General features: G+C 44.0%; 1 protein-coding gene across 1 annotated transcript; it reads left to right on the plus strand.

Moving 5' to 3' along the window:
- Positions 1–9,587: 9,587 nt before the first annotated feature.
- Positions 9,588–15,140, plus strand: LOC136429008 (probable alpha-ketoglutarate-dependent hypophosphite dioxygenase). Its single transcript, XM_066418884.1, has 10 exons — positions 9,588–9,861; positions 10,050–10,317; positions 10,767–10,812; positions 10,987–11,055; positions 11,301–11,377; positions 11,548–11,634; positions 12,535–12,621; positions 13,273–13,404; positions 14,018–14,194; positions 14,771–15,140. Exons 2-10 carry the CDS (start codon positions 10,219–10,221, stop codon positions 14,813–14,815), a joined length of 819 nt encoding a protein of 272 aa, XP_066274981.1. The 5' UTR covers positions 9,588–9,861; positions 10,050–10,218; the 3' UTR covers positions 14,816–15,140.
- The last annotated feature ends 503 nt before the right edge of the window (positions 15,141–15,643 follow it).

Raw genomic sequence — 15,643 nt, forward strand, 5'->3', positions numbered from 1 at the left:
ATACTGTATATGTAGTTTATAGTTTGTACTTCTTTCCTTAGTCAGTTTTTCGATTTATCAGGTGTGAAAATGATGCATTTGCAAATTTAGATGCTTTTTAGTGTTCGTTTTGTATGAAATATTCCGGAATTCTGACCTTGGATGATATATGTGAATAGGGTTAAATGATGCACGTGTATGCGGGTGTGAGTGAGCTATTTTCATTCCCACAATTAACAAACTTTGGACCGAATCCAAACAAATGTACTTCTGATACCGTTGTGTAAATATAGTCACCACATGTGCAGTGAAGATTGGACAATAAACGGGTGCAATCGACCTGGAGTAAACATGTGATAGCAGTTGTATATACAATCCTGTTTGTTTTGTCACACAATCATGGAAAATGGCGCGCTTTATAAGAAAGGCACTGTTTTATGTAGTTACTGAGAGAGAGAAAAAAATATACCGTTTTGAAAAGCAGCCACAAGTAAAAAAGCACATATGTTTTGCTGTTTCGAATCAATTCCATCCATTATTAGGCCTGGAAAGCGAGGTTTGCTCTTCTTCTCGTGTCACAGCGAGGCTTGTAGCTTATCATAACTTCATGAAGTGAACCTAGGAATTGTGCAATATCCAAGCAGATGTAAGGACCCGGACCCTCCGCGGCGCTTTACGCCTGTTTCTCAACATTCCTCTCCACCTACCGTTGAGAAATACAATTATACTTGTACTAGAAAATTGTTCTAAATGTTGCAAAAATTGGCGCACAACGTCGAGAATGAGCCGGATCCTTAGGGCTAACCCTTTGTAATAGCACTCGGCTGTACTTTTTTACAGCCAAATGAATAAATACATCATATCAAATCCTTACATCTGCTTGGAGATTAGCAGTTGTGTAGGTAAAACGTGCATATCGTGACACAACGCTTTGGACTTGCGCTACAAATCCATGCAGGGCTCATCATTCCCCTTCAAAGGTTGGGCTACCCTGTGCGGCGTTTTGAACCCCTCACACAAAATGGGAAAGAGATGCCTTGAGCCTTCCACGTGAATAATCAGTTGGAGCAGATACGGTTTGACACACAGACTACAACGCCCCAAGCAGACATGCATTAAGGTCATTAAGGACTCCGCATGACACATGTCCGAACCACCTGTCAGAACAGACCATCAGTCAGGCGTTCTACCGAAGGAGTGGCAAGGTCATACAACTATACAAGGGATGTCCCTGTAGCTCAACTGGTAGCGGCTTCGCAGTTGAGCCTCCTAGCCTGATTCCAATTAGTTGGATCCGGGAGACCCCGGATCTAATCCCGGGAAGGGTATCCTTGTCGGAGCTGCACCGTCTTTCGGAAGAGACGAAAAATGGGGGTCCCGTGTTCGAGGAGGTGCCTCAAGTGCGTTAAAACAGCCTCGTTACTAACATGGGTACCAACTGGCTGAAAAAATACAACCTGGTGAATATACGGTTGCACCGTCACTACGATCATCCCAGAATAGGAGGCCGATCTACTCTCCAAGCAGAGGTTGGTGGAGAAGATTGTGACCTTCTTATCATATGCCCCGTTTTCTGTCGGCTCTCTTCCCCAACCGACTGGACGTATGATAAGGTCACAATCTTCTCCACCAACCTCTGCTTGGAGAGAAGGTCACATAGGCTCCATTAGCCTCTACAAGGTTCCAGGGGTGGTTGAAAAGACTAGAAATTGGCCAAATAGACAGATAACAGGCCAGAGCCGGCCTGTTGCAAAATCGTCGCTCCCTGTCAAACCTGTACAAGTGAATACCTCTACATAAGGACCACTTGTCCATTGATATACAGTCAAACCTGTACAAGTGACCACCTTTACATAAGGACCACCTGGCCATTTATATACAGTGAGTCAAACCAGTACAAGTGCCCACCTCTACATAAGGACCACCTTGCCATTGATATACAGTCAAACCTGTACAAGTGACCACCTCTACATAAGGACCACCTTGCCATTGATATACAGTCAAACCTGTACAAGTGAACACCTCTACATAAGGACCACCTGGCCATTGATATACGGTCAAACCTGTACAAGTGACCACCTCTACATAAGGACCACTTGGCTTATTCTCCAAGCAGAGGCTTCGATCGAGAGGGGTAGTTTTGTCCGGGATTTCTAACGTGACGTTAGAAATCCCGGACAAAACTACCCCTCTCGATCGAAGCCTCTGCTTGGAGAATACACTTAGCTAATCTGACCACTTTTTCGTGGTCCTGTCTCACTGGTCCTGTCTGTAGTGACCACCTGTTCACATAGACCAGGTAGTATCGGTCCCCTGAGTGGTCTTCTTGGGCAGATTTGATTGTAGTTGATTTTAAGAAATTTTATGCTAGTGGTTTATGTCGTGCGTATAATCATTGGCATTACGCTGTGGAATGTTTTAGAATAAAGACATTGGTATGTGAAAAGGACAACGCCTTTTGAGATCCTTTCAAAACGCTACGATAGCCGAAATGTAAGCTTTTGTCTTTAGCAGTGAGTCAGCCACCAGTCCATGCGTTAACTGTCTGCATTCCTCGTGCCTTTACCGTGCACGTCATTGTTAGGCCTTCTCGGTAAGATGACGACATCCAGGTAAGGTGAGCTTTTCTCAGGTGAGGTTTCCCGCCAAGCCGTCAATCATGCCGTCATCACGCCCCCTTCGAACCCTCAAAGGTTCATGACCCCGGTTTGGCGCGCCGCTATTGGTCGGGGGCTTGTGATAACAACTCCTTATACGGAGTTTGGCGCGAATTGTGACGTGTGCGGGATTGATGACTGGGTGGACAAGGCATGGCTTGCCCGTGCACATGTACGCAGTACGCTACAAATGGGCGCCGAAGAAGGAAGTGAGAACGTACAACGCAGAACTTTCGTGTCCTGTACGACAACTTCTGGAGGGAAACTTCACCTACTGCCGAGGCCAAACACACGTAGTTGTGTTCCAACAACCTGTGCTGTAGAATCTGCTATTTCTACGCACAACGCCATGGGGAAAATCACGCTGAAAAGACCGTCCACGTTGGGGATCGCGGGCGGCCCGGTCTACGGGAAGGGGCGAGCCTCCGCCCGCCGACAGCTCTTCGGGCCCGTCGACCACGACCAACTCCGCTCGGACTGGCGGAGAGAGATCACCCGGCTCGTGGAAGAGAAGGGGCGCGAGTGGAACTTCGACTTCGGCAGAGAGACACCTCTGGAGGGGGCCTACACCTGGGAAAAGGTGGACGGGTTGGAGGAGAGATGTAGCCGGGCGGCGAGTAGCACCTGTCAGGTAAACTGAGAAACGGTCTGACTCACTTCCTGAATGTCTAACGGACTTCCTGGTACTACGTGACTTCCTGGTAAACGTGGAGTCGACACAAGGTGCGGCGCGCCAAGAGGAAAACTGATTCCTGAGACGGTGAACCTTAAGACTTGGGCTATCGCGTCTTTAGCTGTCGGTAGAGACTCGGTACTGTCTTACATGCACACCTGAGTTTTTAGACCGCTCGAGCGAAGGTTGACACGTGCGTTCAGGTATTGTCAAGACTGGGTCGAGATTCTTCCAGACATCCGTCCAGACCTTCCGAGGACATATTGTGACTTTTCCTTGCTGCTGCGCTTCCAAGATTTTCGTGAAGAGAGACTTGGACTCTAAACAGACTATTTGAAACCTAGTGGACTGCAGTACTGCCGCATGTGAGTCGAGTGAGTCACATATCAAGCCCCGGGGCCACTAAAAACTGTGTCAGAAAGTACGGGACGGACAGGTTCTGATAGACACGTCTGCCAGTCTATGTACATTTATGTAGGTGAGCATTTCGTACGGACATGTCTTTAATATGAAAGGTCCTCATTTTGAGATTATATATGTGAATCCTCAGGTATTTTCACATATCACAAAGCAGCTAGCTGAAATGTTGTAACTTATTATGATTCATGAAAGCGTGTGTCATGCCTTTGCATTGGTGTCAAATGTTTATTATAGATGAATGTATGTCTAAGATATTTATAAGAAGAATTAAAGTTTAAGATGACGTGTTTTGTAACCAACCTTGGAGGTTACGTCATTGCGACGATGTTTTCTTGTGAGAAAGGTCTGAGGGGCGGGGCACAGTCTTTTGTTCAGCGGGAGAAAAACATCGCTGTTTACCGGATCGGGGCCAAGGTTTACTGTGCGCGTGTGCTACTTTCTCACCTCAGTCACGTCGGACAGTGACCTTTGACCAAACGTGTCACGTTTCATTGTTCGTGCGTGTTACGGAACTCGTAAACATGACTAATCTCCAAGCAGATGTAAGGAGGTAAAGCCGTAACTTTTCTCAATGTCCCGTTTACGTCTAAGGCATAACGCATTGCCAAACTTATTATCGGGCAGAAATGTAAGCTTGAGAAACGTTACGATTTTACCTGTCTGCATTTGCTTGGGGATTAGTAAACCGTGATAACATGTACAGTACAACCGTCCATGCAGCTATGTTGTACATAGACACAGTGTACATAGCGCTAGCTTATGCAGGGAATTCAAAGTTTTAAGTTCATACTTAAAAATATTTTCATATGAACTCCTGTTCGAAATATCAGGGACAATGTTGAAAATGATATGTTGTAAATAAGAAGCTACGTTGGAACAAAGAGATTTATGAAGTAATAAAATGATCAGAAGATTTGTATTTGTCATCTTGTGCATGTTCCAGAACTTGATAAGCATGTATTCTTTATTTCCCGTCCAGTAAATTGAAGATGAAATCGTTCCGATAAAAATGAATACGAACTATTAGTTGTTAAGTTAGTTCAATATTCTTATATATCTACAGAGATTGTAGAGTATTTTCAAGAGTTCCCAGTTCAACCTTTCACCTTATACCTATACCTTATACCTTATACCTTTCACCTAGAGATCATACATAGATTGTAAAAACATCGGGGGATTTTCAAGTCCCTGTGTTTTTTTCTGTCTAAAGGAATGAGTCACCATTTCCGACATAAATAAATATGAACTATTAGCTAATACGTGAATTCAATAGTCTGAGTCATATTGAGAGAGCATTTTCAATAGTTCCCAGTTCAGCTTTAGTAACATTTTACCTTGTATAGATCATACACAAATGTTGAAAAAAAAACACATTTCTTTCGGTGGATTTTCAAGTCCCAGATGGTTTCCCCTAGGTTTTCCCGCCTAAAAGCATGGGTCACTATTTCAAACTGGGGACGCTAACAACAAAACACATTCAAACAACACACAAACGACAGAATAATGCTGCCTTGTCCGTTTGGATTTCCCGGGAAGAGGAGAAAGCCCGTCCCCCGTTGAGCAGTTCTTCTATGATGTTTTCTTCTCTAGCCTATTTGTAACGGCCGCATTCTGATACATAGGTGGGTGCGGGGTTCCGAGAAGAAGGACTCATTGTGCGAGACCCAGAATCGGGGCTGCATGCCTTTGCATGGGGTCCTGAAGTGTATAGAACTCCTTATGCAACGGACGCGAGCGTCCCCAAATAGAGATTGTGCAAAAATACAACAATTCCTGACCACATTCAACCATAATGGGAGATTTTGCGTTATTAAATTAACATAGACGGCAGGAATCAAGAACTGGAAGTATGGTTTGCTATGTAACGGTGTGATTTTGCACCGACGTCAGCGTTCATTGAATAGTATAGTATCATAGTTAAATCCAACTGTTGTATTCTAGTGCCATTGGTGGCACCAAGGAGGAATATCAAACCTCATTGGTGGCACAAGACTCCTCATTTTGCAAGACTGTTTTAGCAGGTAGAAGCCATCGATTTCTAAAGGGTACTAGGGAAATGTTTATGTGGATAGAAACCTCTTAAGAGCATAGAATCAGAATAATGACGTTGCTTGCTAATATGAATATAGGTTGACTAGGAACTGAGTTTGATAACTCAGAATGTCTTGTGGACACGTGTTATTCTAGACACGCGGTATTGCAGGTAGGTTAAGAAAACATAAACGCTCCAGATTAAGCGACACCCAGACTCGAGAACAAAGGACCGTAGATAAACAATACGATCTAACCTGCGGTTTACCGCCAAAACCTAAACGACCACTTGAGTGATGTATCGGTATGCAGGCGCCAAACGTCCACGATATGGATAATACATGAGAAAACCAGTAGCGATTCTAACATTACTCAGCAAATAGAGCAAATAACAAATTGAATATGCTCACATAGAAAATCTAATTTCGGACTGTAATTACGTGCTATGAAACACGTACGCACTCTACAAGCAGTGGTTTCCTAGGCTCCGGCTTTTTTTGGGACGTTTCGGGCGTTTTTATCAAGCTTTGTTAGGCAAATATATACCAATAGAAAAGTCAACAAAAAAAGAAGCCAGAGGCAAACCTCTGCTTAGAGAGTTACATGTACGTTGTTCACCGCCATGCATAATGGACAATGGTTATTCTGAGGTGAATAACCGATCATGACCCGTAGTAACCTTGCTTGTGTGTGTGTGTGGGGGGGGGGGGCTGTCACAGGACGCACTGAGTTTATCAACAGCTACACGTCAACGTCATCATTTGAAAATCACAAGAGAAAACGACAAGGTGCTACAAAAATCGAACGATTGTGCATGCAACGAGCGCAAGTTTGTATCATGCGTGTTAAAGTAGCTTTTACATTAGTGATTAGGAAGAAACCACGTGTGCACAGTGCTCGTCACGGTAAGAAAACGTCACATGTTGACGAGCTTGCCACTGTGTCACGCTCTCTTTCAATCGGCTACAAGTGAGTAGAGTAGAGTACAGGTACTAAACAACAAACAAGTGCCCATGCAAGTCCCACCATATATCTATTTAGCCTGGGGGTACCGCAGTGACATAAGTGACTATGAGAAGCTTTATTGACGCAACAAAAAAGTACAGAAACTTTCGTAAGGTAAACTACAAAGTACAAAATAGAAATACAAAATAAATCTTAACATTGTACTTACTAAGCTGGCAGTAAAGACTAACATAAGTAAATCTGTAAGACCCTGTTATGATAAGGTGGGGCTAATCTGATAATCATGGGTCTTAGTAAGACAACTCTACAACTGTCTGTTATCTTAGGTTATTGACCTACAATTTCACAGAGCAGGTACGTTTGTGTGTGTCCCATTCTACCAAACAAGAAACAGATCACATGCGCCCAAGTCCCACCATATATCTATTTTCAGCCTGGGAGTATGTTAGACAGTAAGTATGTATTGCCGTTACCCTAGGTTTAATATTGCCCTACAGTTTCACAAAGCATTCGTAGAGCACAAGATGATACTAAGCAAAAAACAATCATAGGTGCCCAAGCCACACAATATATATTTCTTTTAGCCTGGGACCCGGGAGTAGTTATATCATTCAGTATGTTTTACAACCCTGTATTAACGTTACCCTCGGTTATTGACCTACAATTTCACAAAGCAGACAAACGCCGTAGAGTCTGCGACAGTATCAATAACACGGACCAATCCAGATCTGAGGAGCCACGTGCGCACAGTTCTCGTGCTTGTTTACAACTTCCCACTGTCACTTTCTCTTGCATTGGCTACTTGTAGATAAATAAGAGTAGAATACCAAACAGCAAACAAGTCAAAAGTGCCCAAGTCAAACCACAACGCCATATCTACTTTTTTTTTGTCACGGGATAGCGACATAACTCATTGAGTATTACAACCTTACAATGTTGATAGCGTTTCATCTATCTTTTCTTACAAAGTTGAAGCTATAAAAAAATTCTTCCTCCAGTATTTCTTACATACATTTACATTAGTTTCGCGAGCCTACAAAAACCCCGGCGACGAGTTCTCACATCACAACGAAGTCATTTTCTGCATCATGGGCGTTGCTATACATTGTGATAGTGTTGTTTGAACTTATCATGTATAGAAATGACTAGATAAATTGACTTTCAAAATCCGATTTTCGGGCCCTGATATTGCTTGGATTGCCTGTAACGTCAGGTACCGGCTGCTGGTACTTGCGCTGCGGCCTTCGTCATAACATTACCCGAGGTTATTGACCCACAATTTCACAAAGCGTACGACCGTACGTCTGCGACTGTATCAATAACATGCCCTGGAGTACCCAGGTAACGCGATATGACTTGTTGTTCTGGGTCACGCGACAAAAGCCACTGTCGCGCCGTATCTGAGTCTCTCTCTCACGAGACAAATTGCGATACAAACAGACCAATAATCACTATATCATCGATCATGTCGACCTGTTACTCGGAACGATAACGTAGAAACAGATAACATGCCACGAATGTTGGCAAGGTGGTCTTCTCGATAGGGTTGTTGACTTGGGTTTGAATCCCTAGCAGACCCCAATGTTGTGCTCTTTGGAAAGCCACTTAACGCTTATTTCCTCATTCGACTCAGGCGTGAATGAGTACCTAGCTTCGGTTAGGGACGTCTCTGGGATCGGATGTTAGATCGTGGTCGCATGTTTGAGGAGAACCACGTTTCGAGCACGTTAAGGAACCAACCACACTTATAGAAAAGAGTAGGGGTCTATCCCGGTGTGAGTGGTTCAACTTCAAAGCTTACAGTTTGCTCTCTGGGTTGACATCTTGAAAGGTGATGATAGTAACCTGTTATGTCAATCCTTCCACAAATGTGGTAAACCTCAATAAATAAACAAGAGTTCCGCGACCTCATATCTCCATGAACAAGTCTATTTATGCAAATGACTTACACATTTACATAATATATGCTTTATCATAAACACCTTTATGTTACTTAAACATGTTGCAATATTGACAGTCCTATAATTTTCAAATTTGATGAATTTCGGTGTTTTTGCATTAATTATGCAAATCAGGAATCTATTTGCATAATTGGTATGTGTTGATGCTCCACTTTCCATAAAGTACATATGTTACATGTATTTGAGTCATATACATGTAATGGAAAACACAGCAAATATAGATTTCCCTCATTATCTATGCAAATTAAGTCCCAATTAGCATAATTTGCACTTCATTGTGTATATCTCTGTCTAAGCTACCTGCATACTAAATATCATGGAAATCCGTTGTTCCTTTGTTCAGTTATACTCCTTAGAAGATTTTCACAATAACGCCCCTGCAGTTCCAGAGCAAGCTGCTAGGGGGCCCAAACCTACACCACTTCTTAATTACATCACAAGCTATCTCCCACCCAAAAATCAAGACCACAGCACGTCCAGGTCAAAAGATACAAAAATTGAAGTTCTGCTGCAGTACCAAGGTCACATACCAGGGGGCCCAAAATCGACCCTGACCTTCGGCTTCACAACACCCGCCCACATACCAAATATCATCGTAATCCATCAAGAGGTTCTTGAGTTATGCTGACTACAAGAGTCCGGAAACACAAACACACACACACACAGACACGCCAAAAACAATATCTCCATATCTCATGGAGATAACAAATGTCCGTGTCGTTGCGGTTCACACAGTTAGTGGGACAGTTGTTATTGCCGGACGGTGTTATTCCAACAGCGGTCGTGTTGACCGGGAGTTACCCCTATTTCTGAAAAGGGTGACGTCACGTGTTGGCGGGAAAGGTGACGTCATCGCTGAGTTTTAGGTCAAGTGACTGTTTTCCGAGGCTCTCACCGGAAAAGCAGGAACGAAGGCTTCACGTCCCCATCCGAAGGAGAATGTAACTCGTGTAACCCGTGTAACCCGTTCGCGCCTAACGGGTAGCCTAAGGCATAAAACCTCTGTACATTAAAGAACCCAACACACTTATCGAGAGGAGCAGGGATGACCCGGTTTGTTTGACTATAAAAGCGAACTGTAGTGAAGCCGCATTGTCCGATCTGCTATCGAAACAGCATGAAGCCTCGTCTCAACAAGCATTGCGCTTCGAGGTCGGCCTGCTAGCCCCAGAGAGTTAGTTTTTTTTAAATTTTGTTGATATGTAAGTAAGTGATGATTTAAGCGATTATTTCATAATGGTTTACCATTTAGGCCCCAGTGGATAGTCTATTTACATGTCCCTTCACTTGCTGCAGCAACACGCTGGTATATCAAGTAAGTCCAACCGAAAAGTTTGATATCGCATTTCTTTTGTCAAACAGGCGTGAGGACCCACAGCGGACTGTGCCGGGACTGCAACCTTGTCTGTCCAGTGCGCAAACTTCGATTCTGCAAACATGGAGTTTGAACTTTGGATCTTACTCCCCCTGCTAGTCGTAGCTGCCCCAGTGAGTCAGGCTGGCCATCGCCTGCCTTCTTGTGAAGACCGTCATGTCACTCCAGTGGCCGCCCCTTCAGGGCCCAGAACAATGGCTTCTACAGCAGGACACAGAGAAGTGGGCGGAGCAGTTCAGCCGGGACGGATATCTGGTAGGTCAGGGCAGTCCTGTTGGTGGAGACCATATATAGCTAAATTTAGATAGTTGCTGTTTTCAAGGATTAAAGACTGTACTCAGCTGGCTTCCCTTCCGGGATACACTACGTGAAAAGACGTACTGTGATAATGACGGCGTACATTTCTCGGAGAGATGTAACATTGGATGTACTAATAACAAAATATCAGCGCCCAATGTCTGTTTGTTATAAACAGCAGTTTGACACTATGTAGCTTCCACATTAGGGTCACAGTTCTGAATCTTTTCAATCACCGATCGACTCGGAAAAACAATGGGCGAACTTGAACCTTATTACTAAGCTTGAAATTCAAAGGTGCAAACTTGATATTGAACACTTTTCAACACGTAGTAAAACTAGACCTCGAATACTGTGACTTTGTCAACATCTCGAGTTACCTGAACCATTTTACATTTTTAAAACAGGTGGTGCATAATCTGATCGGTATGGAAGAAGTCAAGCTGTACAGAGGTAAGTCAAGCAAATGTTTGTTTAGAAATCAAAGAATATTTCACGCAAGTTAATTATGGACAAAATCGCATTTTAGGTTTAGTTTAGGTTAACTTTAGGTTTAGTTTAGAAACTTTAGATTTTAGTTCAGGTTTAGTTCTTGGACGTGGAGTGACGGCAGTGCTTGCGTTTCAGACGTGTACCGCCAGATGGTGCAGGGAGACATCGACACAAGCTTACATCGGCACGATCTGGGAAACCAGGGTAAATCGTGGGCTCGATTATGACGGAAGTCACATGTTATAGAATTATAAGTTCTTCATTGTTTCCCCCCTCTTTGCAACCATACACTGTTGACGCAATTAAGATGTAATACAAAAAACGTATGGAAGGAGGAGATAACGTTACAAAGATATATTGATACTAACTTTTAGTTTTACGTTATGGTTAGTTAGGTACTTAGCATCATATACTAGTAATGGTGTCCATTTTTGTCATACTCTATACAGACGAAAGAAAACGCCCCAATGTGGAGAACATCTGTCAAATCATGTGGCCGAGTACTTACGTTCAGAACCTGGACAGGGTAAGCCATCCATTCTTTCAGTCTTTAATTTTTTTTAAATACAATTTCCATTGATTGTATGTGTGAAGAATTCCGAATTATATAGACGACACGAACCCCTCGCAAAGCTCAAATGTATTACACTATATTTAAAGACTTGCAAAATGTTTTTTTTTTTCAACTTTTGACAGGGTCCCATCCACGCACGTGCAGAAGCCATCGCACGGCTACTTCTGGGAGAAGACATGGCGTTTGACTTCGACATGCTGATCTACAAGGTGCGCCATCCTTAAAGGTGCCTTAAGCAATATTAGGGCACTGAAAGTCACATATTCAAAATCAATCTTTTCTGATTTCTATCCATTGTAAGTTTAGATAACACTATCCCATCACATATCGACCACCAAGGAGCAAAAATGCAATGTCGTTGTGTGGTGGGAACTCATTGAAAATCTGAGCACTTGAAGGCCAGCCATCATTTCAAATCTTCTGAATATGCACGATTCTGACCGATAAGTCCCGAACGCTTCCGAAGAAATAATCACGTGGTCATGGCTCAATGTGCTTGGGCATTGTAACGTCACGCGGCCGGAAGTTACCGAAAATTGTCGACAGAAAACTGTTACGGCTGGATTCTGGGCTGATTTTTTGGGGGACCCAATAAATAAAATGCTACTTCTGTGGCTTGCTTCTGTGCTATTTTTAAACGCCCAAAGTATGAAATAATGACGCAGATGTGCTAATATGGGGAAGTAAATGTCAGTTTCAACTTCACCAAACAGAATTGTTTTCCCCAGAATATTTCAAGTTTCACCCCCTGAAATCGCTTAGGGCACCTTTAATTATACATGTACCTACATTTAACAAAAGGGTAGCGACCGTAAAATATTTCTGGATCCAAGTTTGGCAGAAATGTGGAATACCATCACCTGTCAACTTGGCAAGATTCTCTTTAAAACAATTACAATACGTAAACCAATGCCAAAGAAAATAACTTTGCAAATTCAGAATTATTTAGTACAAAGAGGGAGGGGTAGTGCTAAACATATTTTCGATCAATCTAACTTAGCGCACAGAAGTTAAAGTTTATTTTCCTGTTCTTTTATACTCCACTACTAGCCTGGTCATGAGTACTCAGGCTACGGCTTGTACCATTCATGTGTGTCTGCCGTTTCCAGGCGCCCCAGACGAACACCTGCACCCCCTGGCACCAGGATGAGGGTTACTGGCCCGACATGCCCGACAAACGGGCCGTCTCCTGCTGGGTGAGTGCGGTACAAATATACATCCGGGAGACGTCGACGTCCAGTAAAGACTAGATGGGCCGATGTAGTTACCTACATGATGGGAGGGTCTGTTTGTCTTTTCTGTGAGGCGCAGTGTGTTATATTGATTCACCTTATTGTAGCCGACCATTTGGGTAGTAACAGTTGTATACTCTTGTGCTGACCCACCGCTTGTCTATGTCAAGCAACAACCCTGGCGTACTGGACTGCGATCCGTCCTTCCCGCTGCCTTAGCGCTGGCCAGCCGTCACCAGCCAATCACGTCGCCGCATACGGTCAAGCGTCTGATTGGCTCGCCAGGGCTAGCGCAGAGAGAAGGACGGGTCGCAGGCCGTTACGCCAGGGTCGTTGCTTGATATTCACAAGCGATGGGCCTGACATGAGATGATACTCTGCTGCGGACTTAGGAAAAAGGGCTAGCTTCAGTAGTCTCCAAGCAGACCTACGGGTTGGCAAAGACCGTATCCAACAGGCAACAAGGTTTGGCTATGAGACTTGGGTTGGCTATAGAAACTCCTTCTGCCTGTTGGATACGGTCTTTGCCAACCCATAGGTCTGCTTGGAGACTAAGCTTCAGCACTACTTCAACCGACTGGCATGTGTCGTGATCCGTGTTCCTTGCCCTCACAGGTTGCTCTGGACGACGCGACCGTTGATAACGGCTGCATGTGGTTCGTTCCCGGGTCCCACCAGCAGCCAATCCGGCCGCACCGGCCAGTGAAGGAGGGTGTGCACGTGATGATGACAGACCACTGCTCAGAGGTAAGGCCAGTCAGAGTCACGCACATGCACGCACGCATGCACACACACACACGAACATACGCACGCACGTACACACACTGACACACACACACACACGAACATACGCACGCGCACACACACACACACACGTACACACGACGTGCACACACACGCACACATGCACGCACGTACACACACACACACACACACACACACACACACACACACACACACACACACACACACACACACACACACACACACACACACACACACACACACACACACAGGCCAGTTAAGGAGGGTGTACACGTACTGATGACGGACCACTAGTGCTCAGAGGTAAAGCTGATTCTGAGGCTTTGCGGTCCCAAACTATATATGACGGAATTCAATCCAGTTATGAACCGTGAAGAGGGGATGTAGACTCAGTCACGTTTGGGGCCGCATTCTTTACATTGCAGCAGCGACACCTACCTGCAGTACGAAGTAGTCGTCCAGTCATAATTGGCCCTAGGAAGGTGACAGGCTTCTCTACTCTGCCAACAAGTAGTGACCATTGGAAGCAGTCTCAAGATTGGATTTCAGGCTAACTAATAGCTAAATACATCCCTATGTACATTTGTATATCCAGGATGAGGGGAGACCCATGGCCATCCCGGCGGGGTCCTGTACCCTCCACACCGGCCGCACTCTGCACTACACCCGGGGGAACACCACGGACCGGGAACGACGCGCCTACATCGTCAACTTCCGCCCGGCCGACATGGTGCGCTGGGAACGAGAACACAAGTTCGATCACGGCAAGAAGGTATAGCCTCCACCTGACTAACTACTGTAGATGCATTTAAGTTCGCGCGGTTTTGATTTCGCGGTAGGGACAAGATGGGGGTGTCCACGATGGTTTTAAGTTCGCGTTTGAGACAATGCCAGACAAGGGAGTAGGAGAGCAACAAAATTCGCGAAAACAAAACCACCGCGAACATTTCTGCATTTTACAGTATACTGGCTACAGGGAGAATGATTTGCCAGGGGAGATTGGCCACCACATAGTTTCATTTGCTCGTGCATGGGGAAATGTCATCATTACCACTCCTGGCTAATCATTCACCCTATTTTTTGTGGAATTCTATTATCCATAACCCATCGGAGAGGCATGGTGGAGGCTAAAAATGCGTGAGTGTGATGAGAGAGAGGTCTGACTCTGAGGAAGTATTCAGAAATTTATATGGAAAGAACAAGTAAGAACTGGATACATTTTTTGATAACTAATGAGTAATGAAGCATTGAATGAAAATATATCCAAAGAGTTAAAAAAGAATTAAGGGTAGTTGTACGTGTTATTACACGTATAGTGACATTTAGCAAACTGTAAAATGTCTTTCAGGGCATCCAGAATGTTCTTGAACTTGACCAGAAGGAGGCTAGCTAAGGAGAGATGTACTGCTGTGTGGAGTGTCCATCCAATCTACACACCCTAAGTGTTAATCTCCAAGCAGATGTTCGGGGAGACTATACCGTAACCTTTCCCTGGTTGCCCTTTTCTGAGTGAAAGACACATAGAAGGGTAGGGATAGCTTTATTAATATCTTGTGCCCTTTTGTTGTGATGAAATAACCATAGAATTGAAATAATTGAAATAACTTATTATGAAAATGAACCATTTTGCTGGTGTTGGAATGGAATTGTTCTATGATAAGATAGGCAGTAAAACAACGAAGGGGCACCTACAAGTATAATGATAAGGATATGTTACAGTATACCGTATTTTCTCGATTAAAGTGCGCATCCCAATTAAAGTACGCACCCCTGATTTGGGGTTACTTCCAGTCAAATTTGCAGATCTGAAACGTAAAGTGAAAATCCCAAATAAAGTATGCACCCCTTCTCCACTGATCTTGAACAAATTTTGAACAGGGTTAATTCAAATTTATGGTGTTCCTCCTATCATCTCCAGGTCATTTTTCTTATAACAAGGACTTCTACATGATGCCATTCCTTAGATTCATTAAAGATTCTCTTGTTTACTCTGCCAGGCTGAGCATTGTCTCTGCAAACTTAAGGATTGCCTACGACAAGTTACAAACTTTGCAAATTGCCAGGTATTGAGCCATGCATTGTTGCACTGCAGTTTGGTTCCTGGTTTGATTAAGCAAGGGTTTGAGGTCCTTTTCCAATTTGTCCGGGAAATAACCTCAAATAAAGTACGCACTCTGACTTTAGCAATGACTTGTGGTGCCTCTTGAATTTTGAAATGTTT

Source organism: Branchiostoma lanceolatum, chromosome 2, assembly GCF_035083965.1.
Source record: "Branchiostoma lanceolatum isolate klBraLanc5 chromosome 2, klBraLanc5.hap2, whole genome shotgun sequence".
NCBI classification, from domain to species: Eukaryota; Metazoa; Chordata; class Leptocardii; order Amphioxiformes; family Branchiostomatidae; genus Branchiostoma; species Branchiostoma lanceolatum.

Excerpts from the sequence above, each read along its gene's own strand:
- LOC136429008 (XM_066418884.1), top strand. The coding sequence starts at position 10,219 with ATGTCACTCCAGTGGCCGCCCCTTCAGGGCCCAGAACAATGGCTTCTA. Across the intron at positions 11,378-11,547 it reads ACGTTCAGAACCTGGACAGG|GGTCCCATCCACGCACGTGC; the intron begins GTAAGCCATCCA and ends AACTTTTGACAG. Across the intron at positions 12,622-13,272 it reads AACGGGCCGTCTCCTGCTGG|GTTGCTCTGGACGACGCGAC; the intron begins GTGAGTGCGGTA and ends TTGCCCTCACAG.